Raw genomic sequence first — 27,022 nt, forward strand, 5'->3', positions numbered from 1 at the left:
GAATATTTACATAAAGCTCTAATTTAAGATAAGATTGTCCAACTCTGATTAAATCATTATTCTCATCTTCTTCAATGTAAATATGCTTATGTATCCTTTTAATAATAATAGAGTGAAATAATACATGTAATAATAATAATAATAATAATAAATACAGGAAAATAATACATGTAGTAATAAATAGAGTAAAATAATAAATAATAATATCAGAGTGAAATAATAAATATATTAATAATAATAAAAATAGAGTAAAATAAATGTAATAGTAGCAACAATAACAGAGAAATATAATAAATGTAATAATACCAATAATAATAGAGAAAAATAATAAATGTACCATATATTCTCGAGTATAAGCTGACCCAAACATAAGCCAACCAGGACCCTCACCCGAGTATAAGCCAAGGGGGGCTTTTTCAGTCTTAAAAAAAGGGCTGAAAAACTAGGCTTATACTCAAGTATATACAGTAATAATAAATAATACGCAGCCTGAGAATGTACTTGCCACAACACTCAATAATAATCACAATCATCACCACCAAGCCACATGTGTTTCATTAAGTAGACAATTTATTTTGATAAACTTGCTCAATAACAAAAATACAAGTGAAGAAAATTATGTCAATTTTGTACAGTTTGTATTCATATTTTGTCTGGAAATCAATGGCAAAAAGATGTCTGAGCCAATTAGAAAATAATCCTTAGCAGTTGCAGGTTGGCAGCAAATGCAGTAAGAGGGCTGAGGGAAAGAAGAGACGTCAGCAAATACCTGGGGCCAGAATTGAGCTCTTCTAGGGCAAAATGAGGAACTCTCAAGCAAAGAGATCTCCTTGAAAATACAACTGCCTTCATTTCCACCCCAATGTTTCACAGATTTTTGCAAACTTTAAAATCAGGCCAAGCAGAGAGTGAAATACACTTTGGGATTGGGATGGATAGAGATGTAGCAGAGTCTGGTCTGGACCAGGCATGGGCAAACTTTGGCCCTCCAGGTGTTTTGGACTTCAACTCCCACCATTCCTAACAGCCTAAGGCCCTTTCCTTTCCTCCCTCAGCTGCTTAAGTGTGTGGTGTGGGAATTGTTATAGACATTTGATTATACTGAGCATATTCAGACTCAGAACTCCATTTTGTAGTCAGTCTGCTTTACACCTCAGTGGAGGTGGATGCATGTCGCTTAAGTGGCTGAGGGGGAAAAGGAAGGGGCCTGAGGCTGTTAGGAATGATGGGAGTTGAAGTCCAAAACACCCGCAGGGCCAAAGTTTACTCACGCCTGCTCTGAACATTCCCCTCTCCTGTAAAGTAACAGACAGAAGCTTGACGAACAACTGCACCATAAAACTCTGTTTTATATACAGCATACAAGATATGGTCTTTCCGCTATAAATTAATAATACTGCATTGTTTGTGACTTTGCTTAAAATCACTATTGATCCTCTCTCTTCCCCTTGGCTCCCTTTCTGTAACAGCTGTAAGGATAATTCTCTCCCCCCCTTAATAGAATAATTAAATGTGTCATTGGGACAAACCCAAAAGTTGGGAATAATTCAATGTGTCGTTGGGACGTACCCAAAAGCCAAATATTTAATGCATTCTGCTAGCTGTGGGTAGTTGGGGAAGTGCCTGCAGATGGGTCAAACTTCCACTCACAGACTGGACGTGCTCCATGATCACAGAAATAGAAAAAGAAATACAAATTAATAACATCATGCGGCAAAGGGTATGTGTTTTTCTCCAGTTTGAGTTTGTAGCATTCAAATAGGTGGGGATTTCTTTTCTTCGTCATTCTCCTACAACAGTGGTTCCCAACCTTTGGTCTTCCAGTTGTTTTGGACTTCTACTCCCAGAAATCCCAGCCTATTGTGGGAGTCAAAGTCCAAAACATCCGGAGGACCAAAAGTTGGGAAGCACAGTCCTACAATGATGCTTTCTCCTAAACACAATGGCCACTTAAGAGGCGGCCTGCATTTGCGTAGAGAACTGATTTCTTGGAGCGCTTCCAGTTTGCTTAACAATGCAGCATGGATGCCTTGCCCCATTTCTCTTGGACCTCCTCCTGGCTCCTTGCTAAGCATTGCAAACACGTGGTTCAGGGCTTGCACCTCTCTCCCATAAGGCAGCATAGACACACATTTTCCCACTTTATGATCTGTTGGACGGCACTACATGGCAGGCTGCCACTACAAACCCTGGGACAGAAACACTATCAGCAAACCTAGCAAGATGGCAGAAGAGCTCCAGGAAAGAGAAAGATCTCTCAACGGGTTGCTGTGAGTCTTTTGAGCTGTATGGCCATATTCCTGAAGTTTTCTCTCTTGGCATTTCGCCCACATCTGTGGCAGGCATCCTCAGAGGTTGGGAAGTATGCCTGCCACAGATGTGGGCGAAAAGTCAAAAAAGAAAATTTCTGGAACATGGCCATACAGCCCAAAAGACTCACAGCAGCCCAATGATTCTGGCCATGAAAGACTTCAAGGACTCCATGGAACTATCTGCAATACATCTTTGGAGGAAGACATTTTTATCATAAAAGGTCCTGGCGACTACAATTAGCGCTCAGCCTTTCCCCCACCTGGGACAGAGAAACGAACATTATTTATTGGCATAAGCATCCATGATTAAGTATCAGTCCCTGGAGTGCAATTTTCTCATCTCAGCTCAAGGTTTCAAGGTTCTTCTGAGCCCTTTCCATTTACAAGACCCAGTTTCTCCACATGATGTATTTTTGCAAAGCACATTTCCAAATTGAAGATAAGCAAGTCTGGACAGGGGCATATTTTAGGAAAACACATTAGACTTCACAAGGGTTTTTTTTTTTGTAAGAATTCATCAGCCAGCTGAGTGAACCAATTGGACTTCAAACACTCAAAAAACAAAAAGCAGTTACATATTCGGGGTGTGTCATGTCAATCATTCATACAGTTGACAGAGAAGACAGTTTGATAACATGAAGTGAATCCCTTGCAACAACTGGGAAAGTTTACATGATTTTTCATTTAGCATTTGGAACTTATTCTACCACAGAGAGCCCCACATTTTGCTACACATTTTCCATACAACTAGCCAAGAATGCTGTCTAATCCAAAGTAAATCCAACATTCTTCTGCTGAGATGATGGCGTATCTCAACACACACATATAATATTTGTGCAGATGTTAGCTCTTTCCTTAGGGAGGGAGCACCACAGCATGTTATAATGCAAGTATATATCAATATTCCCCTAACAATTTGTAGTGACTTCTACTGTAGTTGTTGCTGTAAGAAATTGACTTCAAAGCTATCCCGTGGCCCCAATCTCTCTCGGATCACTAGTTCAAAAGAAATAAGCATTTGATACTGAACTGGATAGAGTTGGTATCAGGCATTTACCAATGCAATCTGCCTTAGCAGGAGGTCAAAACACATTGCCTATGACCAATGATGTGTCAAGAAAGAACTATTAATGTTGACAGGTTGGTAAGTAGTGTTACTCAGGACACTGACAAGAGGCAGTTGCTCAAATGTCCCTTTCTGGCCACTGTAGGCCAGCTGTCACCTTTGGTAGAATACTAAACACTCCCTTGACACAACTGCGAATTGCCCTGCAGCCGAGTGGAGTGAGCAAGATTAGCTTGCGAGAAGACATGGGTGGGAACACAATTTTTGTGCATTATGAAGGACCCAAACAGAACATCAATTCATCATCTTGTTCTTTTTGATCTGAACACGAAAGTATGTTCCTATGTTTCAGCCAACATGAATATAACAAGTAAAGACAACGGGGTGTGGGGAGAGATACCCACCTCCAGAACGTAACAGTTGCCCATAATTTAAGTAGTGTAATTTCCCGTTACGAGGTTGGGACTGTTAAAGAGCATGACATGATTTCACCTTCTATTCCCAATATACAAATAAATTACCATACAAAGAAAAACAAATGAACCGTCTTAGCTTAACTTAAAATTGCACCTAGGAAGGCGTGGAGTTGTTGTACCTATTACAAAAAAACCAGTTAAAACCAAGGGCTGCTACAAAGAATGAGGTAAACTGAAGACTTCCCCAGCTATGCAGCCTTCAGATAAATGGCTTTGTTTTCTCCCCCCCCCTTTTTTTTTTTTCCTTATCCAGTTCTAGGTTTTTCACACCACAGTGTTTTGCTAGTGAAGCTCCCAAGAATACTCTTTAAGGAACTTGTGTATGTTTGCGTGTGTGTGTGTATCTGTCTTGTCTGTCTGTCTGTTTGTGTCTCTATATATATACATATATATGTATACACATTCTGCATACTGCATCAGCAAAATATATATATATATTTATATAAATATAAGGAAAAATTCCCAGCCACCTTCCCTCCCCGCCCCACAAAGTTCCTTGGTGTTTGTACAGATTGCAGGGTTGGGGTCAGTGGCAGATGAGCGTTTTGTTGTAACCAGTTTCCAAGAATACCTTTTGATCTATTGGCTTCAGGGTGTAGTTAGTGTAACATTGATCTCTTCGCTTGTTTTGTTTTTGATGGCAAACACTTCTTGCCTCCTACAGAAAGAAGACTCTAATCTCCTAAAGAGAGTGAGGCCAGCCCCACTTCCAACTCCCTTGGCAAACCTCTGGTCAACCAAAGTCCATAAATACTTTTTGAGATTTTCAAAATTGTCATATTTTCTTTTCAGGGTACAGTACAGCGATGTGGAGAGGGGCGACGGCACAATAACGCTGCTCGGTTATGTAGAAAATAAATTCTCCTCCTACGCGAGTTCCTATCACAGTGCACACTTGACCGCATCCAGATGCTCAGGAGATGAGTCAAGATTGTCTGTATTTGGTTATGGGAAAGGCTCTCCATTGTAAAAATAAAATAAAAATCTTAAAAAAATCCAAAGTGCATAGTGAAAACAGAGACCTCCTCCTTCTGGTTAGGTGGGCAACAGCCCGACACTGGCATCCTCCCGAGAATGCGTAGGGCGTCCTACTCTCCTTCATGACTGAACGGTGCAGCAGCTAGATGTTCGTCAGCCCGGTAAACATACTTTGCCAGCAAATAGAAGTCCCACTATTGTAAAGAAAATGGATAAAACAAACAGTACGTAAGAGGAACCAACGACTGTGTTGTTCGGCAGTTTATAAGGTTGGCCTCCCACTTCATTGATGTAAAATCCTATGGGGAAAATTAGGGCTGCCATGCAGAATAGGACCACTGTGAGGAAAAGACAGAGAGAGAGAGAGAGAAAAGAAACAGGTTAATGAAATCCAAGGAGATGAGGCAGGGTGACAATTTACAGCACCAAAACCACACAGTCTTTGGGACTTTCACTCCATCCCGGATTACAAAAGTACCTGGGGACCACACTAAGTCGTAGCCTGCCTTTCCTTTTATATGCCCAGTCCACTTTAATAATTTTTTTCTGAAGTAAGTTTTAATCAGACTTATACATAAACAACAAATTACAAGATTTTTATTATTTTTAGACTGCTGGGGTCTTTGCTATTTTGTCATACAATGTTTTAAAAATTTATATGAACTTTTATTCTTTCAATGAGCAGAGAAGTTAGAGATGCACAATTGTGTGGACCAAAAAAGCCCCCCTGCATTAATAGTCTGAAACAAACTTGGAGGCTCATGGTTTCGCATGCAATAAATGGCAAGTGACTATAACCACTGAACACCTGCCCAAAAGAGATAGCATTCCCATTCAAATTTGAAATGTAACAAAAAGGCTTAATTCGCTTTATTAGGACTCAGTTAAACCATACCACTAGAGGGAGCTTAAAGCTTTCCATTTATGCAATACTAGAGGAATGATGCTAATGGGGAAAAGGATGCATTTAAAACAGTGGTTCCCAACCTTTGGGCCTTCAGGTGTTTTGGACTTCAGCTCCCACAGTTCTTAACAGTTGGTAAGTTGGCTGTGATTTCTGGGAGTTGAAGTCCAAAACACCTGGAGGCCCAAAGGTTGGGATAATAATAAATAAAACTTTATTTATATACCGCTCTATCTCCCCAAAGGGACTCAGGGCGGTTTCCAACATAGGTAAAAAAGTCTATTACCAGTACAAAACATATAACACAACCATAATAAACATTGACATAATTACTGTGACCACTGGGAACCACTTATTTAAAACATCAAGGGGTACTTTACCAAAGTCCCTAATCTAAACAGCTTCCAGCTTTGCCATCTGTAAAGCGACTGCACAATTGTATTTGTTGTTCACATTGGCAGATTTTTAAGTGGCAAGGGCAGTGAAATATCATTCTTGGCTCTCTGCATCTAAATTTAGTGCAACTTTATCATTAGTATCGAATGCATGCTGGGTCTCCACATGCATGCAGAGTGAGGTGAACGAGGGTGATAAAATGGATTGAGTACTTCAAAAGAGAAGTGGTAGATATCAGTTTTGATTATTCTTCTATGTTGAAAGAAACCTAACTCCTTGCACAGAAAAAAACACTACATCCAAAAAATAAAGGAGCCTCTCTCAGAACACAGCAGGCAAGCTTCCTTGTGAGAGAGGCTCATTCATCTGCAGCCTAAAGTGGTGTGGTCTATTCTTCCACTTTACTCCACAGCATGGCAAAACCAGGCTTTTATTTGCCTACACTACCAACAGAATTTTATTTTGGGATGTGCAGCAGCTCAGAGCAGAGAAGTCCTTAATAATAATAATAATAATAATAATAATAATAATAATAATAATAATAATAATAATAATAATTTATATTCCATCCTGTCTCCCTGAGGGGACTCAGGATGGTCTACAACAGATATCGGCAAACCTTCCCCTCGATTCCTCAAAATCTAAAATGGGACAAAGTCACTGGTGTAAACCAAAAACGGTAAAATTCTACTTTGTCCAGCCACTTTTTCCACATAGAATTACATCACCTTCCTCTTAACAACATCAAGGGTTGCCCTGTTGGATCTAGTTTAGGATCCTGTACCCAAAAGAATAGGATATAGAAGGGATGAAGATTTTTGGTCTTCTTGGTGTTTTCGAGAAGACCTTCAACTCTACTGTTGTTGGCCATGCTGGGAATAGCTGCTGAAAGCTGCAGGCAAAAACATCTAGAAGGAGAAAATGTCTCCACCCCTGGAATACAGAAGCTGACTTATGCCAGATCACACTGTTAAGTCTATTTAGTTAGTCCATCTACTGACTGGCAAAGGTTCTTCAACTCTTGGGTGGAGGGTTTTACTCCATCATCTGCTACTTAAAAGTAACTGGATATTTCAGAACTTTGTGTGCTACTACATACTCCTGGGAACCAATATTCTTCCCAGAAGCTAGCAAGACCACTGCTAGGCTATGTGGCAGAAACTCTTCCCTGCTATTTCCATTAGCCTCTCCCCCAGCATCCAGAATTGGAAGGTAGAAGTCCTATTTAGCTTGCATGGTTGCGACTGCAAATGACTGCTACTGCTATTGTCACTGTCTGTAAACTAATGTCTGACTTTTAGAACAATTATTTTATTGCGTTATTAAGAAATATTCAGTTTACTTTGCTTATGACATATAAGAATAAAGAAAATAAAAATACTGTGCTTATGACAAACTAGCAGAATAGGGGTGTCCAGGCAGTGGTTTTTGACCTTTTGCAAAGACAGAAAATGCTAGCTTGGTTATCTGTCCTTCAGTAGATGAGAGGCGAGGATGAACAGCCGGAATATAGATGCTTTCTGTACACAAAGAAGCTTCAGGCTCCCATGGGGAGAGAAGGATCTGAAAAGCTTGGAAGCAGCTCCAGACACTGCAGGGCAGGCAAGCATCCTCTTCTGCTGACATCCCAAAAGACAAGGTGACTCTGAAGTTTGGCCTGCATCCCATACCTATTCTGGAGTCACACAAGGGGACACTTACTTCCAGTGAATGCTATCCAGCGTGCATATTTAGTTGCTTCTCTTCGCCAGTGGGAAGCCACTAGCAAGCCACATGTGACAGTCAGTGAAATGATGCCCATGATGATGAAAAATAAGGTGGTGACCCACTCAGGAGGCAACCGAGGAGGGATACAGGTCCTGTCACGTCCATGAATGGTTTGACACTGTTGCACAAGGCCAACTGTGAGAGCACCTGAAATGACACACACAAGCCATTAATGGAGGTTTCAGGGAAAGCAGATCCTGACTGTGTCCATTTCTCTCCTCCTTTAGAAATGACAATATTTAGAAGAATCCTGCTATATCAGAAGCAAAATTCAGTTTCAATTCAGAATTTTCTCTCCTCACAAAGACTTATTAGATGCCTACAAAGCAGGACAATAAAGCCAACAGTACTCACCCACTACGGCTTCCTAGAAGTTAACATTCAGTAGCATGTGGCCTCTGAATCTGGAAATTATAATTAGCAGCCACTGCTTTAAACGTTGAGATCAGAGCATTCCAAACTGTGTGTCGTGACACTTTAGTGTGTTAGTAGCAATGTGCAGTGTGTCGTGTGAAGTAAAAAGAAAGCACTATGTGAAATACGTAACAAATCATACATTTTAAAAAATATAAATGAAATATTTTCATGAGATATTCTGCATCTCTAAACATTTTGTTCTTACAATTTATGTACGTGTCCGTGTTTCTTAAAAGGAGTTGGTTTAACCTCCAGTTTGCTAGTGAAACTGAAGTACTGTGTTGCAAAATGTCTAAAAAGTGTGTTACCAACATGAAATGTTTGGAAAGGTCTATTTTAGATAGTGAAGGAGACTTAATGTTTGCAGTAACTCAGTGATGTTCTCTGATGAGAGACGGGGTTTGTGGCTCTCTGTGTGTTGTTGCTACCTGCCATAACATGCATGACCAACAATCAGGAATGATATAAATCATAGTCCAAAAATATACAAAGAGTCACAGACTCCCTACCTCTTACTCTCTCTCCTTAATTAAACCAAACCTGTATAATTCCTTATATCCAATTGGGAAAGGACAGAGTAGAGTAAGAGTTCAATTAAATGCATAATGCGCTGCTTGCCTTCTCATGTAGTACTAAACTAATGTTTGGTGGTTTGGCCTCACGCACACTCCCACCTCTGGCACAGTCAGAAGACTAAAAGTTTCCATATTATATTAACCACAATTCAGTATTATTTCCAAAAGTCAAGCTTATTAATCCTAATTTTGGTTAGTTCAAACCAATCAGCGTCAGTCTGAGGTTGACTTATTTAAAATGCTATTCATTTAAAATGCAAATGAAAACTTCCCAATATCTTGCAGCCATTCCTACTGTAGAATGGAATGCGCAAAATCTCAAATCCAACATTGGTCCCAAACACACATTCACACCCCAACTATAATCAATCATGAACAATTATAACTGTGGTGGCCTTGAGGAATGCATTTAACAATGAATCTAGACAACCCCTCAATATCATATTGCTAAAAAAGCTTCATCTATTTTTCTTCAAGTCTCATATATATTTCCATGTGAGGAGTCTCTTGCCTGGTCAGCAGCTTCATTTATCCTTTGGGTGACAATGTAAAAATACACATAGCTTGTCTCATTTCTGCATGTAGCTCCTCCCACATCAACATGTGATAATACTTTCCTTATAATAATAATTGAGCAGGACAGTGCTGGTCATAAAAGAAAAACTCAGAGAAACACTGATGAGATGATGCCCCTGCTAAAGAATTCATCTGAAGACAGGCAACTATGAGGATGTTCCAAGTTACGTGCAGCAGTGCCACATGTCTTCATATTATCCACAGTTCACAATTCGTTCCTTTAAAGAATGCATGTTTTGAATCAGTTTCTGAACATTTCCAACTACATCGGAGAGATCCACAGATTGTGGCCAAATGAGAAAGATGGCTTATCACAGCTTTGAAAATTGCAGACAATCACAACTATTTCAATTGTTACACATGTCCTAATGGTTTGGCATAGTGTACAGCCCTCATTTTTCCAGGAAATTAGGGCAAGTTAATTAACAAAAGATGGCTGTGTGATGAATAATCTTCATATGCAATGGAAGATTTGTACCACATTGGATCGATTCAGAAAAAAAAATAGATCAGTGTAACACGCCTTTGTGTATACAACACAAAATAAATACATAATCATGTGTTTCATATTAGTTAAAAGCAAAGGATTTGGGTTTGATTGAATTACAGTTATTGCATTTAAGAAACACATGATTAGATGCCTTGAAACTGTCTGTGATACAACATGTCCTTCAGTGCTGCAAGTTAAACAAATTATCATTTCTGCTATTTGTCTGATTTGCATCAGGATGCAAGCCTATAACTCTTTTCTTAATTTCTTTCCCGCTTGCTCTATGAAACATTTTCCCCAATGGTTGCTCTGGGGTGGGGCAAATGAGGATATCCACAAGTGCAGATCCAGAAAACAAAGAAGGAGATCTTTGTCCAGCAGGGAATGGAATATAACATTTGGGGCAAGAAGAGGTTCACACAGGGCGAGTACTCAAAACAGAAAGGGAGCAAGTTAACCACTGATTTGTTCTTTCCCCTCCTTCCCCATTCAAGCACAACCCTGCATGATCAGATCAGAAGACTATCTGCACAGTTTTCTGTTCACACAACGGTAGACTCGTTCGTTGCAGAATTTTAGCCGTTCTTTGCTGTTTAAAGAAAGACTATACAAAATAAATGATGTAGTTAATCAGCTTAAGAAAGAACACTGAACTGGATTGTCAACCATGCCATTTTAAATTGCTCAAATTTCCTTTCAATGCAATTAGAATAGACATCTTTATAATTTAAGCCTCTTAAATATAGAATAACTTGTGTCAGTTCAGAGGATTATCAATGCAAAATCAAGGTGTTATTTCTAAAAGGGCAAAAATAATGGATATATACATACAGAGGCATACTCACATACATATATGTATACATACACACACATATGTAAGGTATAAATGACCTAGAAGGGGGAAAGGAGGCTTCTTGGGATTTGATCTGGAGTAGAAACATAGTTGAGCTTTATATTTTGTGGTTTCCTAAGAGGAAACTAGTTTACTTTCCAAAGCCAAGCCACTGACCAAAGTGATGGCTGGTGTTTGTTCTGCAAGAGCCAAGTGGAAGCATCAGCATCTCTAGGGAATATAGGTTCCAGATCAATGAATGCAGGGCTTTCTCACTCACACCCACCACTAAGACAGGCAAAGTCAGATTGCAAGTTTCAGACTGCTGCTATTTGACATAATTCAGCAATGTCTGTTCAGCTGCAGAGTTAGAAGAAAGCTGACTCTAGCAAACACAAGAACCTTCCAGCCAGATTAAAGTCCATCTAGTCTATCAACCTGTAGGATTTTCTTCAGAGCTCAACAGTTGAGAACAGTGTTCCCATATGGTTTTCACCAACTGTATTTAGAGCAACAGCAGAAAGGATGCTGTGATTCAGTATGGTGGCTTCAACCCTTATTACAGCTGCAAACTCCATATGCAACCTAAACTAAGGCACCGCCTCCCTTTCCAATACAGGGCTGCTGTAAAGATTATCAGGATACTACGGTATACAGAGAACCACTCTGAACACTGAAGTTACTAAATAAATACAAAGTATCATTATTTTCATTATTTCATTAGGAGGTTCCATTAGTTACCATGTGCTGCTGACAAACCATGAATTGTTTTCAGTCTTTTTTGCTACTGAATCCATCCACAAAAAGGTTTAGAAAATGCAATATGAGGTCCTTCTTATTTAAATCCCTTTCCTTCCTCCAAACTAAGAGATGCAAATGCTTTAGCCTTTTTTAAAATAGGGAACCTGATCCAACTTTTGACAGTGTCAAAAGCAAATTCTGTTTTCCATCATTCTTTTCTTCAGTTTCTCCATCTCTATAGTATAATACAAGTAAACAAATACAGTAGAGTCTCACTTATCCAAGCTAAACGGGCCGGCAGAAGCTTGGATAAGCGAATATCTTGGATAATAAGGAGGGATTAAGGAAAAGCCTATTAAACATCAAATTAGGTAATGATTTTACAAATTAAGCACCAAAACATCCTGTTATACAACAAATTTGACAGAAAAAGTAGTTCAATACGCAGTAATGTTATGCTATAATTACTGTATTTACGAATTTAGTACCAAAATATCACGATATATTGAAAACATTGACTATAAAAATGGCCTGGATTATCCAGAGGCTTGGATAAGCGAGGCTTGGATAAGTGAGACTCTACTGTAAATGCAATGCTCTTTTTGAACATGGATCCATCACCCTCTGAGTTTTCACAAGACCACAAGGTGTACATTGCTCTTATATTTTAGGGAAGTTGCTAAACAGCACTCTCTCTTTCTCATACATCAATTAAAACAGAAGAAGCTCTACTAGCAATTCAGATCCTTTAAGGGCACAGATTTGGGCCAAGTGGAAATTCCTAGGTAGGAGACCGAAAGGGGTCTGTCTGGAGTTTTTGTACAGAGAATTTACTGCTGGAAGAGAATTTGCTCAAAAGGAAAATTTGAGGGATACCACTTACAGACATCACATTTTTGACTACAAAAGTGAACCAAAATATTTGTCCAATTTTTTTCTCAAATTAATGCAAATTCTGACTATCTTAGCATTTTCAGTTTTCAAGATTATGAGAAGAATTAACTGAAAGAACTCCCCTGTAATGGAAAAAAATAAAAAGGCCTGCAAACTATGTTACAAAGCATTTTCTTGTCATTTGCAGAGGGGAAAAAGGCCCATTTATTGTACTCTTCTAGATCTCAGTACAGGAAAACCAGTCCATCGGAAGTCGGTAACTGACAATTCAACCTCTGTTTCAAGATGATTCTCAAAAGCAGACATTGTTCTGCCTACGATTTGATTGAGCAACTGTGTCAGAGCACAGCTCTTCTTCCCTCAAAAGAACCGGTTTCTTTGGGACTTGATGATTTCACAGTGTCAAAAGCACATTCTGTTTTCCACTGAAAAGAGAATAGGGATTTTGACAAGCTGTTCCACTGGGGATATCAAAAGGACGGCATGCTTATTTCCATGCAGTTACACATGTAGAGACCTATTGTCAATAATGTGGTCCCTGAGGGCCAAGCAGCGCTGTTACAGGTGACAATTTGCACGGAAGAATTAATCCAGCTTCGTTTGAAAGTCTCAAGTTGTAGCAACAGCGTTGTCCTTCTGCACAACCCACTCATCATTGCTAAAACTGGCAATGCTGATCAGCATCTCCCAGCCAGGGACTAGGAGACCACTGTGATCTAAAAGAGCATTTCTGGATGGACAGATGCAGCAATAAACCCAACAAAGTCTTGGGGTTAAAGATAATGTGGTCCAGCATTTCTGTGTTCCCAAATAATATTTATTTATTTATTTATTTACATCATTTCTACCCCGCCTTTCTCACCCGAGGGGACTCAAGGCGGCTTACAATAATAGGCAAAGATTCAATGCCTGACACAATACATTCACCAACAGTTCTGATAAATAAATAACATAACATAGTAAAATACATAATACAAAAGTTAAAAACATATCCATATGCTGTGTCCAGGTTGGTTCATCAAGTGCTCTGCAGTGGCTGATTTTTCTGGTTGAATTAGTCTGCAGTACATTAACCCAAACTCAGTTTTAAAGCATGAAAGAGAAGGATAGTGGAAAAAACCAAGGATATTACAGCAGGTATACAAAAGGATATTAGAGGCAAAGATGAAGTACTTTGGCCACATAATGAGAAGACAAGAAAGCCTGGAGAAGACAATGATGCTGGGGAAAATGGAAGGAAAAAGAAGGACGGCTGACCCAGGGCAAGATGGATGGATGGTATCCTTGAAGTGACTGGCTTGATCTTGATGGAGCTGGGGCTGGTGACAGCCAAATGGGAGCTCTGGCATGGGCTGGTCCATGAGGTCACGAAAAGTCGGAAGCGAATGAACAAATAAACAATAACAAAAAACAAAAAGAACAAGAAAGAAACCATACTGTCTACTCTCCCTAAGAAGGGAAGCAGGCAGATGTAAACTCTGCCCATTCAAGCCGTCAGGAGAGCCTGATGAGAAATTAGGAGGAGAAAGAGAAGGAGAACCAAGCAGGACATCACACAACCAGACATTACATTTCTGGTTCATGTGGACAACACACACCATCCAAATCAAACTTTTGTCATCAACCAATGGATTCCTTGTATTTTTGGAAATACAGTTCAAGACATACTATTTGAACCTGTTAATTCTAGGTACCACTTTGGAGATGATGGCCATGGCTTAAAATGTTGCACTTGTTTGCCGCTACATTCTCACAGATGAATTAGAAATGGGAGGAGAAAATGAGACGACCCCTCTATTTTTCAGGGCAACATAATTCCGGGCAATTTAAAAGAATTTCAGCAAATCAGTGGGGAAAAATATTAGGCCGAGATAGAAGATAGTTCTGACAGTTAATAGTTCAGACTCCATCTCATCATCAACATGTCAGGCGAGCCTGGTTTCCTAGGTAACAAACAAGGAAGAGCATGCAATAAAAAGGAAGGAAAAACACAGACCGCGGCACTTGCTTCTTCCCCACTTAACACCTTTGAATTATTCAAAGTGTCTCAAGGCTGGGAGGATAGCATTAACTGTGTCACCCACCCACCATCCTACAAACAGATCATTACGAACAATCTACAGCCCAGCAGAGAACAGACACACAGAGAAAAGCAAATTCCTTCTCCTCCTTACAAAAGTATCAGCCTGAGAGTAATAGGTTACACATAATGCAGATCCCCTTGGAGATTCTTGGCACATCATCCATCTTAGAAAGGCACTAAGAAAGTGGAATACCTAAAAATAATTATTCATTATTTATAAATAATTATTTATAAATAATTATTCAAAGCAAAGGACTTATCTTATACTTGGGTAATAAATAATACGCACTGAAAGAATGAAGAAGAAGGCAAGAATAGCCTGTCCACACTTTTATCTGACTGCAAGATTCCTGTTCTGACTAAATTCAGAGTAGATCTTAGAAAATCTGTTTAAAAAATAGCTGAAATATTAACTTAGTAATTGTTTTCATATTATGTGGCTTCATGAATTAATATGTCATTGATAACATGAGCAATGAAAATCCTTATTTCATTAGCTTGGTACTTTTTAAATAAAGAAGTCCCAGGCGGTCTACAAGGACCTCTTCCCTGAAAAACCTGCTCTGGCTTTAAATAGCTCCATATTATCCAATAACTAGGAGGAAATGGTGACAAAACAACAGCCAAAGAACAGGCTCAAAACCAACTGTGCTGCCAAAAATGTAACAAATGCGAGTGTCATTAAGCTAAAAATGAAGTACAAAGTTTCCTCCTCATTATTAAAAAAAACCACAACAAATTAAGACCAATGCTCCAAACATATTATTTCCATGCTCTGATTCATATATCACATGAAATCACGGTTTGTGGTAACCACAGTTTATAACTCAAAACAACTTTTTTTTCTCCCCGCAGGGCTCTCTTTTCACAAGTTACCGCCATAATGCTACCACAGGGATTGTGGCAAATGTGCATGATAAAACAAACGTCTATCTAATAGAAAGTGAAGTATTTTCAAAATTGCAAATCCATTTTTAGTTCAAAACTGTGATCAGTTACACTTTGAAATCAGACACATTTAAAGGATGGCAATACATTACTTTCGATCACCAAAAACGGGGTGGGTCTGGACCTCTGTGAGACTGGAAAAAACGTATTGTGACTACAGGTGAGACAGAAGTAAATTTTCAATAAAAATTGAAATGGCCATAATAGACTTCAGCTAGGGATAAGGAATATGTGGCCCCTGTAAGATGTGGACCTTAGCATTTGCTGTCCTTGCTAGGATTGCTGCAGTCCAACAATATCTGGAGACAATGTGTTCCCAATGCTGAGAGATATCGAACCACTAGACAGACAACACAATTCACCCCAATTATATAAGTACTGCATTTTCCTCAAAACACATGTTGATCCTTCATACTATTTTATTTTATTATCCTGAGGCTAAATGCTGAAAATGAACATCAATTTATGGGCAGGTATTTGTCCAAGCGGAATCCCTATGGCATGGTTAACAGCACTCCTACATTAACAGCACTTGCTGTTCAACCCTTTTGGCAACAAAAATGATATTACAAGGTGGTTTGGGTGAATTCCTAGGCTCCCAGGGTAATATTCAAAGGCTTTCAGAAGTCTAGAGAAAAACTCTCTGGAAAGAACAGATGCTGTCTGCATAAACACTGCTCTCGGGTGCTCTCTCTCTCCCCCCCCCCCCCCCCCCAACTTCTTCTCAATGTTGGCATAATCAAGACAAGAAAAATATGAAATCTTTGTTCTCACAGAGAAGGTTTGGTTATGCGGGGAAATTCATGCACAGGTTTGGTTTTTTAAAAAAAAGATTTAACTAAGATTGAAAGAGAATTTTGATTCCACCACACCCATAAGTGTTAGCATTCTGCAGACAAATAAATAAGAACAGAGGGGGAAAAACAGCATCTGGTATAGATTTTGGCACCAAACAACTTTTCAGTTTTATGCTATTGCTGTACATTAAAGATGTAATACTGGACACATGGCCAAGGCTTTATTTTGGTTACTAGAGTTTCCAATTCACCATGTCATTAAAAAAACTTTTAACTTTGTGTTTTCAAATACATTACAACTTGTACCCTTGGTTTGCTTCTGACATAAATAAAATAACCATGTCATTTAGGAAAGAGGGAATTGCCATTGGCCAGCTTGATTAGCATTGAATAGCCTTGCACCTTCAAAGCCTGGCTGCTTCTTGCCTGGGGAAATCCTTTGTTGGGAGATGTTAACTGGCCCTGAATGTTTCTTGTCTGGAATTCCCGTCTTTTAACACATCCCAAGAAAGGATTCCCCCAGGCAGGAAGCAGCCAGGCCTTGAAGGTGCAAGGCTATTCAATGCTAATCATGCTGGCATTGCAACATTCACACTTGCCTTTTTCATAATGGATGTACACTGGCAAGGTATATTCATTTAGTTCTATATGCTCATCAGTGTTCACGCTTGTGCAAAATGTAGATAGATTTTTAAATTTAAAACTGCTGAAGGACACCTGTTAGAGACAGTGTGCGTGTGCCGGGAGCCCAGACTTTGAAGGAATGAAGGATGTGTAAAATACATCCATAATTTAGAGATTTCACACTTTTTAACCGGTGTCGTGTTTCTATTTCTGAAAACCGCTGAATTACACTGGTTTTTGAAACACTATTAGAAAACCCAAATATGTAACCATGAAGGCAATGCTTTGGAATGAAAGCAAGACTATAGATTGAAGCTGTTATGCTATTGTGAGCGGCAGTGGAATTTTTACTAAACACAGTTATTTGGCCCCAATGCAGCCCTTCTGTAGCTCTGTTCCACTTAATTTGCTCGTAAACTACGGCTTTCATAATGTTATAAAAACATCTGTTGCTAATCTTGCTGCTGAGTACATTTTTTGTTCATCTGTTTTTTAATTTTAACAACCCAACCAACTACTGTATGCAGCCCTCTGTCACCACGAATTGATGAGCTATTTAGAAAGAGGTGCAAGCAAAACAACAGCTGAGGGACCGATAGATTTGTGCATTACAGCATTACAACAACAACCCTGTATCCAACTGTATGTGTATTTGGCAGCCAACGACATCTTGCACACAAAGAAAAGACATTCCCATAATAGGGTGGTATAAAATCAAACCAAATATTTCATCATTTATGGGATTTAAGCACATTTAGCCCTGAAGATTCTTGTGCAAAAAAGTGCAAACTACTTTGGATATGGCAATAATGTCCAAAGAACTTTAGTTTTCATCAGCTTAGATTAGGACAGTTGCTACAAAGACAACGCCACTGCATATGTCTGTATGTACTACATAAAGCACATCAGTTTCAATTTCATTATAAATTTCACAGATCATCAGCACATCAGAGTTCAGAGTGCTTTCATTACCACTATCTATAATGTCGTTCAGCAGTGCATTATGGAACGTCTTTGGAGGCCTGATGAAGGCTCCTTTGTTTCACAGGCATATTATTTTTAGAATGACAGAGTAAAATTACATTTTTATGCCAAATATTGACCCTAACCTGATTAGCAAGCAACATTTATATTAAATCTCTCATTTAGCCATTCTGATCTCAGCTCGGGGACAATGGAACTAATATCATCAATATAATGTCTTCTCTTTATTACGCCCATTTATTCTACATTACCACATAAATGCTCAAGACAGATTTCATTAGAACCACAATTCCTCAAGGGTGAGGTAAAAACCATCCAGCCGGCTGCAAGTGCTTTATAAGTAGGTCACTGGATGAGAGCAGAAAACTTTGGGGAGGGGGAAAAGGAAATGGGGAGCACAATGGGCTGCGGCTCACCTTATTGGATGTATGGGACGACTCTCCCAGACTGTGACTTGGATAAGCCAGAACAACAGATACCCAACACTTGAAATAAGAGCATACAGCATCATATAAATAGTTTCAATTAATTACATTGAGTTGTGTATATAAGAAAAAAATGCCTTGAGTAATGAAAAACATTGCATGAACGTCTGGCACAATATTAACTATGATGAGCAAAGGAAGAGATAATACTAGAGCTAGTGCTCTAAAGTAGTAATCTGGACATAAAGGGTCTTTATGCGTGTTATGTTGCCAATTCTTGAGCAAGTTGCTTTAAATGGGAGTGTCTTTGAATAAAACCCATGAAGATTCTTTGCCTGTTAAAATCTTCCCAGACAATGTTATAATAAGTAAGTTGTACCATAAACAAGAAATCAACTGCTCCTTTATAAATACCTACAAAGAGGATGGAAAGAAAATGCTGTGACTAATGCACTTTTTTTAAATATTCATGGCACACTACCTCCACACTGTGTTGTGATAAACAAATAGATGTTCATAAGGGAAATGCTTTTAGAAAACTGAAAGACACGAAAGGTGCAGGAGGAAGAATGGATTAACCAGATCACCAGATAAAATCTATCATTACAATTCATAACTGATTTATGTCACCATATAGGAGCTTATGGGGTTATTTCAATCTGAAGAAGAACAAGGTCACTTGTATGCACTATATTATATTTAAGAGACACACAGCCGAATTTACAATTTAGACATAGCAGCTCACAAGTCAAGAAGACTATGGCAAGGCTGACACATCTTTGGCAAACAATATGGCCATAACAAGAAGATGCTCTACTCTAAGTGATGCATCCTCTCATTTTGCGAATTTGCTTCATTGGGATTTAGCAGTAAAATTCCAACGTCTATGATAATCTCATAGTGGTTATAATGCAGCTACTCTCTATATTGTGGGTTGCCACTGAACAGATGCTCAAAAGACAGCTGTACGGCGCAGCCAGGAGTGGCTGAAGGCACAGGCATCCATTTCAATTTCACAGATACACAAGCCTTCCTTCTTGTGTGTGAAACGGTGGCTCGGTTCTTACTGGGAGTGTGAAGAGAATTCTCAAGTATTTCCAAATTACCCACAATTAAATTACAGCTTAATTTAAAGATGCTAAGTGTAAAGAAATTAAAATAAGATATCTCTTCTAAACCCCACAGAGAAATAAAAAGTGCTTATGTTAATTTAAAGTCACTAAATTTCCACAAGGTACAAACACTCACACATCCCTACATATAATTATCATGTAATTATATATATAATCTCATTCAAATTCTGCTAGAGAATTTACCGTTGAAGCTGAAGAAGACCAATCTTTGTAAGAAAGGTGTATTTTGCAAGCTACAGCAGTCCAAAGCTATTTTAAAAATGCCTTTTAAACTAGAGTTCCAGGAAGCCATCTTTCAACATGGCACCTACATTCCAAAATAATAACTTTTCTAGAGTACAAAGACTAATACTAGTCATAGTCTGGGGGCTCTAGTCAGATTCTAAATTGTGTATTTCAGTCAGTGGCATAGTGATTAGCAGTCATTTTTTAAGCTGATGAGCGAGGCTCAACTTGTGGTCAATGCATGATCAGTTTTGTGAATGAAGAGCTCATGTGGCTAAAACTGAAGAGTTATGTTCCTTGTGAAATTAAAAAGAGGTCACGGAACAATGCTAAGAAAGACTCAAGGCACAAACACATAAAGCAGGGGTCTCCAAACGATGGTTTGCAGGCTGGATGCCACTTGGCAGAGGTAAAAGCAAAATATCCCATAAACTATAAGACAGAACTAGGTCCTCCAATGCAGCTCTACGTCATTCTTGGCCCATTAGTCCTACATTTAAATAGGGTTCACAATTATCTACAGTTCTGCATATCTACATGAAGTCTGAAATGTATCCCCACAGATAAGGGACCGTGGGTAGTAATAGTTAACTCAACTGAGAACCTTTCACCAGAAAAACTCACAATGGCATCCTCTCTAGGAATTTTCTAAGTCTTCCAATGTAATGTTATGGTAACCTTCGGTGGTAGCACACCGTTGAATTGACAGGAGGATGTAAAAAATCCCTAGAGAGAATAGATTATACCAGATGCTAGGAGGTACAAGTCTCAAAGATAAGTGGGTTGTAAATACAAATATCTATTGCCGGTCATACATTGCTTATTTGCTTTGCCAAAGTTTTGGGTATTCTTAAGAAAGGAATGTCCTCTTCTTCACCCAAAATAGCCCAATCTGCCTGTTATTAAATTGCATCATGCTGCTGCTAGCAAGTCTATTTCATTTAATAGTGCTTTGCATCTGTTCATAGTGTTCTGCATCTGCTCATAGAGAGGTTGTGCAACAGAAACGATGTACAGTTATGTTGCCACACAAACAGAAGCTCAAGAGATTCACAAAAATTAAGCCAACCGATGATTTTTCCAAGAAAAACAACAACAATAACAACAACACCAGATGATCCAGGGCACTGATGTTGAGCAATGGTGCAAGTTCTGCCTAGGTTCTATTATGACTATACCAATAACAACTAGCAAAGCACTGAGGAATGGAAAACAACTGCTGTCACCATGGGGAAATTTTGAGCAAAAAACATCAAGTACTGACAAGTGACTAAAAGAGAAAACTTGTAAGAGGCAATAAATTCTATAGTTGTATAGCACAATACGATTTTAAATTTAGGAAAAATGACAGGTTCCTGTACCAGCAAGTGTGAAATACATGTTATACCAGCACACACTATAAGCAGCAAGCTTACTACACGTAAAAGGGGGCAATCCTACTTATACAGTAAGAGAACTACCATCCTTTTTGACAGTGGTTGTCAACCTGGGTTCCCCAGATGTTTTGGCCTTCAACTCCCAGAAATCCTAACAGCTGGTAAATTGGCTGGGATTTCTGGGAGTTGACTTGAAGACACATAACAGAAAGCAGTATCTATGTGAAATTATCTATGTGCAATTACTACTTGCTCCAAAGTTATACTGAACAAGCAATGTTGTCTGTTAGAAAGTAATTTTGTATTTGAACAGGTACTTATAGGAAAGCCTCACAGTCCAATCCCCCACGAAACTCCAATATCAAGTAAAGTATTTGATTGCAAAAAAACCCCACCAAACTGTACCATTTTAAAATGAGTTACTTAATTTGAGGAACAAAATAAAACTTTTTGTATTATGGAATCAATGTGAGTGACACAGTTGATGATTTATATATATTGAACCTGAATCTCTTTTAAATCTCTGTTTTGTGGAATCACAGAGACATCAGCCCCCTACATATATTCCTGTCTGCTGTCAGGAGATACTCATTATGGTAGGTTTTAAACTATGAGAAAGAGAATAAAGAGAGGATTACGTATCCTATTGAACTACAGGTTAACCTGTTCTTTCAGGTAAACCTCACTACATATCAACATAGAGAACCCCATGGCATTAATTAAATCTATTCTTGTTGATGTACCCTCTGGCACTGCAATTTAAATCCTTATTTTAGGCAAGTTCGCCTACACACAAAACGTTTAGCATTTATAACTACATCAAGAAATACAAAAACACCAGCACCAACAAAACCCATACTGACATCCCAGCATAGCCTTTCAAGTGGCTGCTACTCACTGTCCCATTTACAAAACAAAGTGATCAAATTAAGATTTATCATGCTGGGGAAAAAAAATCAATTCCCTCAGCAGCCTTTCTCAGAACAAATACACCAAATCTGTCTTGATACAACTAAGCAATAGTATAATAAGCACTTCTTTCTTTGGGGGTCATATGCAAATACACTTCAAAGATGACCCTAATGTTGACAGATAAAAAGGCTACAACTGTTGCTTATTTCTGTGATTAACCCACCCACCCACACCTTTTACTTTACAATGTTTCAATTCTCTTTTCCAAAGAAAGATATTTCTCTTTCGTCTTTCATTTTAGCCACTATAAAGCCAAGTTAAGTCTCATTGTTTATGATAACCATTCAATCTCGGCTTCTTCCAGCACAAAACTGGCAAACATTCGGTACTTCAAATGTTTTGGGTTACTAATCCCTCACCGCTATCCACTCTGGCCAGGATTTCTGGAAGCTGCACGCCAAGACATCTTGAAAAGAAGAAGATCAGAGGTTCTCCACCCCAGCTCTAACTTTTCTTTTCAGCCCATGGTTCAATGAACTGGGATTGGCTTCTGGAAGCTGCCCCTGCAATTCCTCTTCTCATTGTGTCTTCCCATCACATCCAAAGCTTAAAAGAGAATGCAGGATGCAGGGACAGAGGTTCCAGGGATCTGTAACAGGGAGTTGAAAAATCACTGGCACAAGCAGCTTCTGGATCCAAACAATTCTTTTCAGTTCTGTTTACATTCACCGGCTCCAAAGTAACAATTTGGACCACCCTCTTCTGGCAAACCAAGATTGTTTCCTCACTTGGTGTGAGCCCAGTTTGCAACTTCTCGCCAACTCTTCATTCAAAATTATGTTTTATAAAGTACTATTTGCCTGAGCTGAAGATGCCAAGACTCAGAGCTTGATCTTTGACAAATCCAGATGTAATTAAGACTCCTTTCTCTCAAGAACATGATTAGTGCAGAGATCATCTGCCCCTTTCACTGTTCATCTCATATCCTCTTCAGCATGAGCTAACAGAATAATAGTATTTTTCTTTTTGACTGCACGCTCCCCGGAGAAACCATGCTGGGTCTATACAGTTGTCCCTCTATACCCATGTTGTCTGCATCCACAGATTCTACTAGGCATGGCTTGAAAATATTCAAAAATTCCAAAAAGAGAACCTCAATTTTGCCATTTTAAGATAAGGGGCCATGGCACTGTATATAATGCGTCAGGAGCATCCACTGATTTTGGTATTCACAGGGGGCCCTGGAACTAAACCCCAGCTAACACCAAGGTCTCGCTGAATAGTCAGTTATTCTACATATTACTATAGAATTGTTCCCATTAATAATGGAAAATTATTGTTAAAGAATACCGATTTTATGATGGTGCAGCATCACTGCATGCAATCAAAAAACTGATAACCTTTGAGTGTGGCAGAACACAGTTTACAGCCTGATTTAGAAAACATCTACAGAAAACACAAGATTTTTACTGCCGTTTCAAATCCTCTAAAGATAAAGCAGAAACCACTGTAATTAAATCGCTTTGTATATCATTCACAAATTCACTCTCTCAGTGGAAACCAGTCTTCCCAGTTATTTGTCATACGTTTGCCTCTCTATCTGTGATCTACTTCATATTCTTCCTTTCCAAAGCTTAGAGTAGGAGCAGACACTAGGCAGCCTAAGACTTGATGGCATGTCCTGGGGTGATCTGCAGTAAATCCGCAAGGCTTTCTCTTTTCTGGTCATTTAACTATTACAAAAATAACAGATCTTTCTTGCCTCCTAAATTGGGTGGCGAAAAATCAAGAAACCTCTGCGAAAACCAGAAGCAGAGCTTTTCCTAGTTCTAAAACAATTTCCTGGGCTGAGTATGCGTTGAAAGACAATTTGTTCCACAATGCTGCATGGGCCTTCCTGAACCACTACTTTTCTCTCAGATCATCGGTAAAACTTTTGCTCAAGAATAGTAGATAGTACCATAAATTTCAAATGTTGCCTGCACTGGTTTAGTCAGAGTGGTAGGGAATCTGTGACCCTCCAGATGTTGGTGGACTACCTCTCCCATCATCTCGGACAACTGGCATTACTGAGAAGAGTTGGACTTAAGAAAAATTTGGAAGCTACACTGATTCCCCATTGATTTTCTGATATACTAATAATAATAATAATTCTTACCCTCCTCTCCTTGTGGCTCGAGTCGGGTTATAACATCTGATGTAAAGAAGAAAGAAGCATCTCTGGCATTTCTGTTGCTAATAATTACAATATGAAGATTCTAATGGATCAGACTAAAGGTCCTTCTAGTCTAGCTTTCCCCAGCCCTGCATTCTCCATACACTGATCAACAAAAAACATGTCCAAACATGTCCTCTGGTCCTATCTACACTGGGAATTTCATGCAGTTTTGAACCTGTATTGAAGATTTAAGAGTGCAAAACACCTTGAGGGAGGGCCCAAGTTGACCCAGGCCTGGCTTTAGGTCAAAGTCAGTAATGATGGTTCTCTATCCTGTCTTGGTCAAAATGGAAGGTGACTAAAATGCTCTTCCAACACTACCATTTCTGTGACCGTTTCATGCTGGTTCTCTTCAAGTTCAGAAAATCACTCAGACTCTTCAGGAAGTATAGGAAGGATGCTAGTGGCTTCCCTGTTTCTCCGCAATGGCTGACTTCTTGGATTGTGTCAGCCATTCGACTTGCCTACAAAGCCCATTCTGCCACCTCTTCTTCTTCTTCATGGTCTCTGTAGAATCAGATACATGGGTGACTACTGAGCTTGGAGATGGGTTCATGCCATGCGGGAAAGGAGCACAGCTCTTCCAAAGGCAGCATCCCTACCGGCTGTTAGGAATTGTGGGTGCTGAAGTCCAAAACACCAGAAGGGCCCATGTCTGCTCTAAGAGGAGACATCCCACTTGCAGCGGGGGATGCAACGGTGCTTCTCAGAAAAGAGTTCAAGCCGTAGTGACAGCACTAAGTGAATGACCCCTGATGTGATGGGGGAAATCTTGTCCTGTAAACTGGAAGGAAAAGCTGCAGTTCATGAAGATATGAGATACCGGACATTGGGGCGTATCTTGGCAGTAATTATGGAATAATTTGGAAGATTTTGTACATACGCTTGTTCCATAGACGTAAAATGCTAGCGGTTAGATTCTGGAAGTTTTGTTTTATCCATTCCAGAAATGGTAGTGTTGGAAGAGCATTTTGGTCACCTTTCATCTTGAACAAGGCAGAACAGAGAATCTCCATTACTGACATTGTGTTGTCAAAGGCTTTCATGACTGGAATCACTGGGTTGCTGTGAGTTTTTTGGGCTGTATGACCATGTTGCAGAAGCATTTCACCCACATCTATGGTAGGCAACCTCAGAGATTGTGAGGTTTGTTGGAAACTTGGCAAGTGGGGTTTATATATCTGTGAAAGGTCCAAGGTGGAAGAAACTCTAAAATCAGGACAGTAAATAAAGAACAACAGAATGGAGGACACCTGGCTCGATGGCAGTACGTGTGAAAAAGCTCTTGGAGTCCTCATGGAAAACAAGTAAAACATGAGCCAACAATGTGATGCGGCTGCTAAAAAAGCCAACGGGATTCTGGTCTGCATAAATAGGGATATAGCATCTAGATCCAGGGAAGTCATGCTCCCCCTCTATTCCGCCTTGGTCAGACCACACCTGGAATACTGTGTCCAATTCTGGGCACCGCAATTGAAGGGAGATGCTGACAAGCTGGAAAGTGTCCAGAGGAGGGCAACTAAAATGATCAAGGGTCTGGAGAACAAGCCTTATGAGGAGTGGCTTAAAGAGCTGTGCATGTTTAGCCTGCAGAAGAGAAGGCTGAGAGGAGACATGATAGCCATGTACAAATACGTGAAGGGAAGTCATAGGGAGGAGGGAGCAAGCTTGTTTTCTGCTGCCCTGCAGACTAGGATGCGGAATAATGGCTTCAAACTACAGGAAAGGAGATTCCACCTGAACATAAGGAAGAACATTCTCACTGTGAGAGCTGTTCAGCAGTGGAACTCTCTGCCCTAGACTGTGGTGTAGGCTCCTTCTTTGGAGGCTTTTAAGCAGAGGCTGGATGGCCATCTGTTGGGGGTGCTTTGAATGCTATTTCCTGCTTCTTGGCAGGAGGTTGGACTGGATGGCCCATGAGGTCTCTTCCAACTCTACTATTCTATATTCACTCAAAAAACAGGGGAATTCCATACAGGAAACAATCAGGGCCAGCTAATCATCTCCCAACAAAGGATTCCCCCAGGAAGGACGCAGCCATAACCTGAAGCTTAAAGGCCATTGAATCAAGCTGGCCAAGTGCAACATTCACAACAGACAAGAGTTCTTTCTCCCACCCTGGACATTATTCCATAGATATATGAACCCTACTTGCCTAGTTTCCAACAGACTTCACAACCTCATAGGCAGCCTGCCATAGATGCGGGCCAAACGTCAGGAGAGAATGCTTCTGGAACATGGCCATTTTGGTCAACTCCCATGTTGACCAAGGCACAATAGAGAAGCACCATATTGACATTAAGACAGAGCCAGGCCTGGGCTAACTTGGCCCCTCCATCCGGGTGTTTTGGACTCCAACTCCCACCATTCCTAACCGCTTAAGCGGCTGAGGGGGAAAAGCATGGGGCCTGAGGCTGTGAGGAATAGCGGGAGTGGGAGTCGAAAGCCCCCGGATGGAGGGCCCAAGTTGGCCCAGTCTTGGGAGTAAACACTCGGCCTCGACCCACCCGCGGATTCTCCGGTGTTGATCCAGTCCGGGTTGGCCAGGCTGGCGATGGCGAAGATGTCTGCGGCCAGAAAGAGGCATCCTGAGATGATGGTCAGTTTGTCCATGTCCTCCTCCTCCTTCTCCTCCGGCCTCAGGCGGGGGCCCCGGGCCGGGGGCTCCTCACAGCCGCGGCTCCATGGCGGGCGCCTCCCCCCGCCCGGAAGCAAAACCCGAGCCGCATGACCCGGAAGCAGAGGCTCGCTCGTTCAACCCTCGTCCTCAGCTCCCCCGCTCCCCCGCCCGCGCCTCACACTTTCCCCCAGACGGGGCGGGGCCACCACGATGACGATCGATCAGGGCGGGGCTTCGGGGGAATGGGCGGGGC

At 40.1% G+C, this 27,022-nt stretch overlaps 1 protein-coding gene across 1 annotated transcript; it reads right to left on the reverse strand.

Annotated features, from left to right (window-relative positions):
- Positions 1 to 552: 552 nt before the first annotated feature.
- mosmo (modulator of smoothened) lies at positions 553 to 26,921 on the reverse strand. Its single transcript, XM_003229227.3, has 3 exons — positions 26,657 to 26,921; positions 7,834 to 8,046; positions 553 to 5,170 (listed from the first exon to the last, which is right to left on the reverse strand). Exons 1-3 carry the CDS (start codon positions 26,760 to 26,762, stop codon positions 4,986 to 4,988), a joined length of 504 nt encoding a protein of 167 aa, XP_003229275.1. The 5' UTR covers positions 26,763 to 26,921; the 3' UTR covers positions 553 to 4,985.
- Between the last annotated feature and the right edge of the window lie 101 nt (positions 26,922 to 27,022).

This window comes from Anolis carolinensis, unplaced genomic scaffold (genome assembly GCF_035594765.1).
Source record: "Anolis carolinensis isolate JA03-04 unplaced genomic scaffold, rAnoCar3.1.pri scaffold_13, whole genome shotgun sequence".
NCBI lineage: Eukaryota > Metazoa > Chordata > Lepidosauria > Squamata > Dactyloidae > Anolis > Anolis carolinensis.

Bases quoted from the DNA above. Each gene is read 5' to 3' on its own strand.
- mosmo (XM_003229227.3), bottom strand. From the start codon at position 26,762: ATGGACAAACTGACCATCATCTCAGGATGCCTCTTTCTGGCCGCAGAC. The intron at 8,047-26,656 runs GTGGGTCGAGGC...GTGTCATTTCAG, and splicing joins CAACACCGGAGAATCCGCGG to GTGCTCTCACAGTTGGCCTT. The intron at 5,171-7,833 runs GTAAGTGTCCCC...TTTTCCTCACAG, and splicing joins CTGGATAGCATTCACTGGAA to TGGTCCTATTCTGCATGGCA.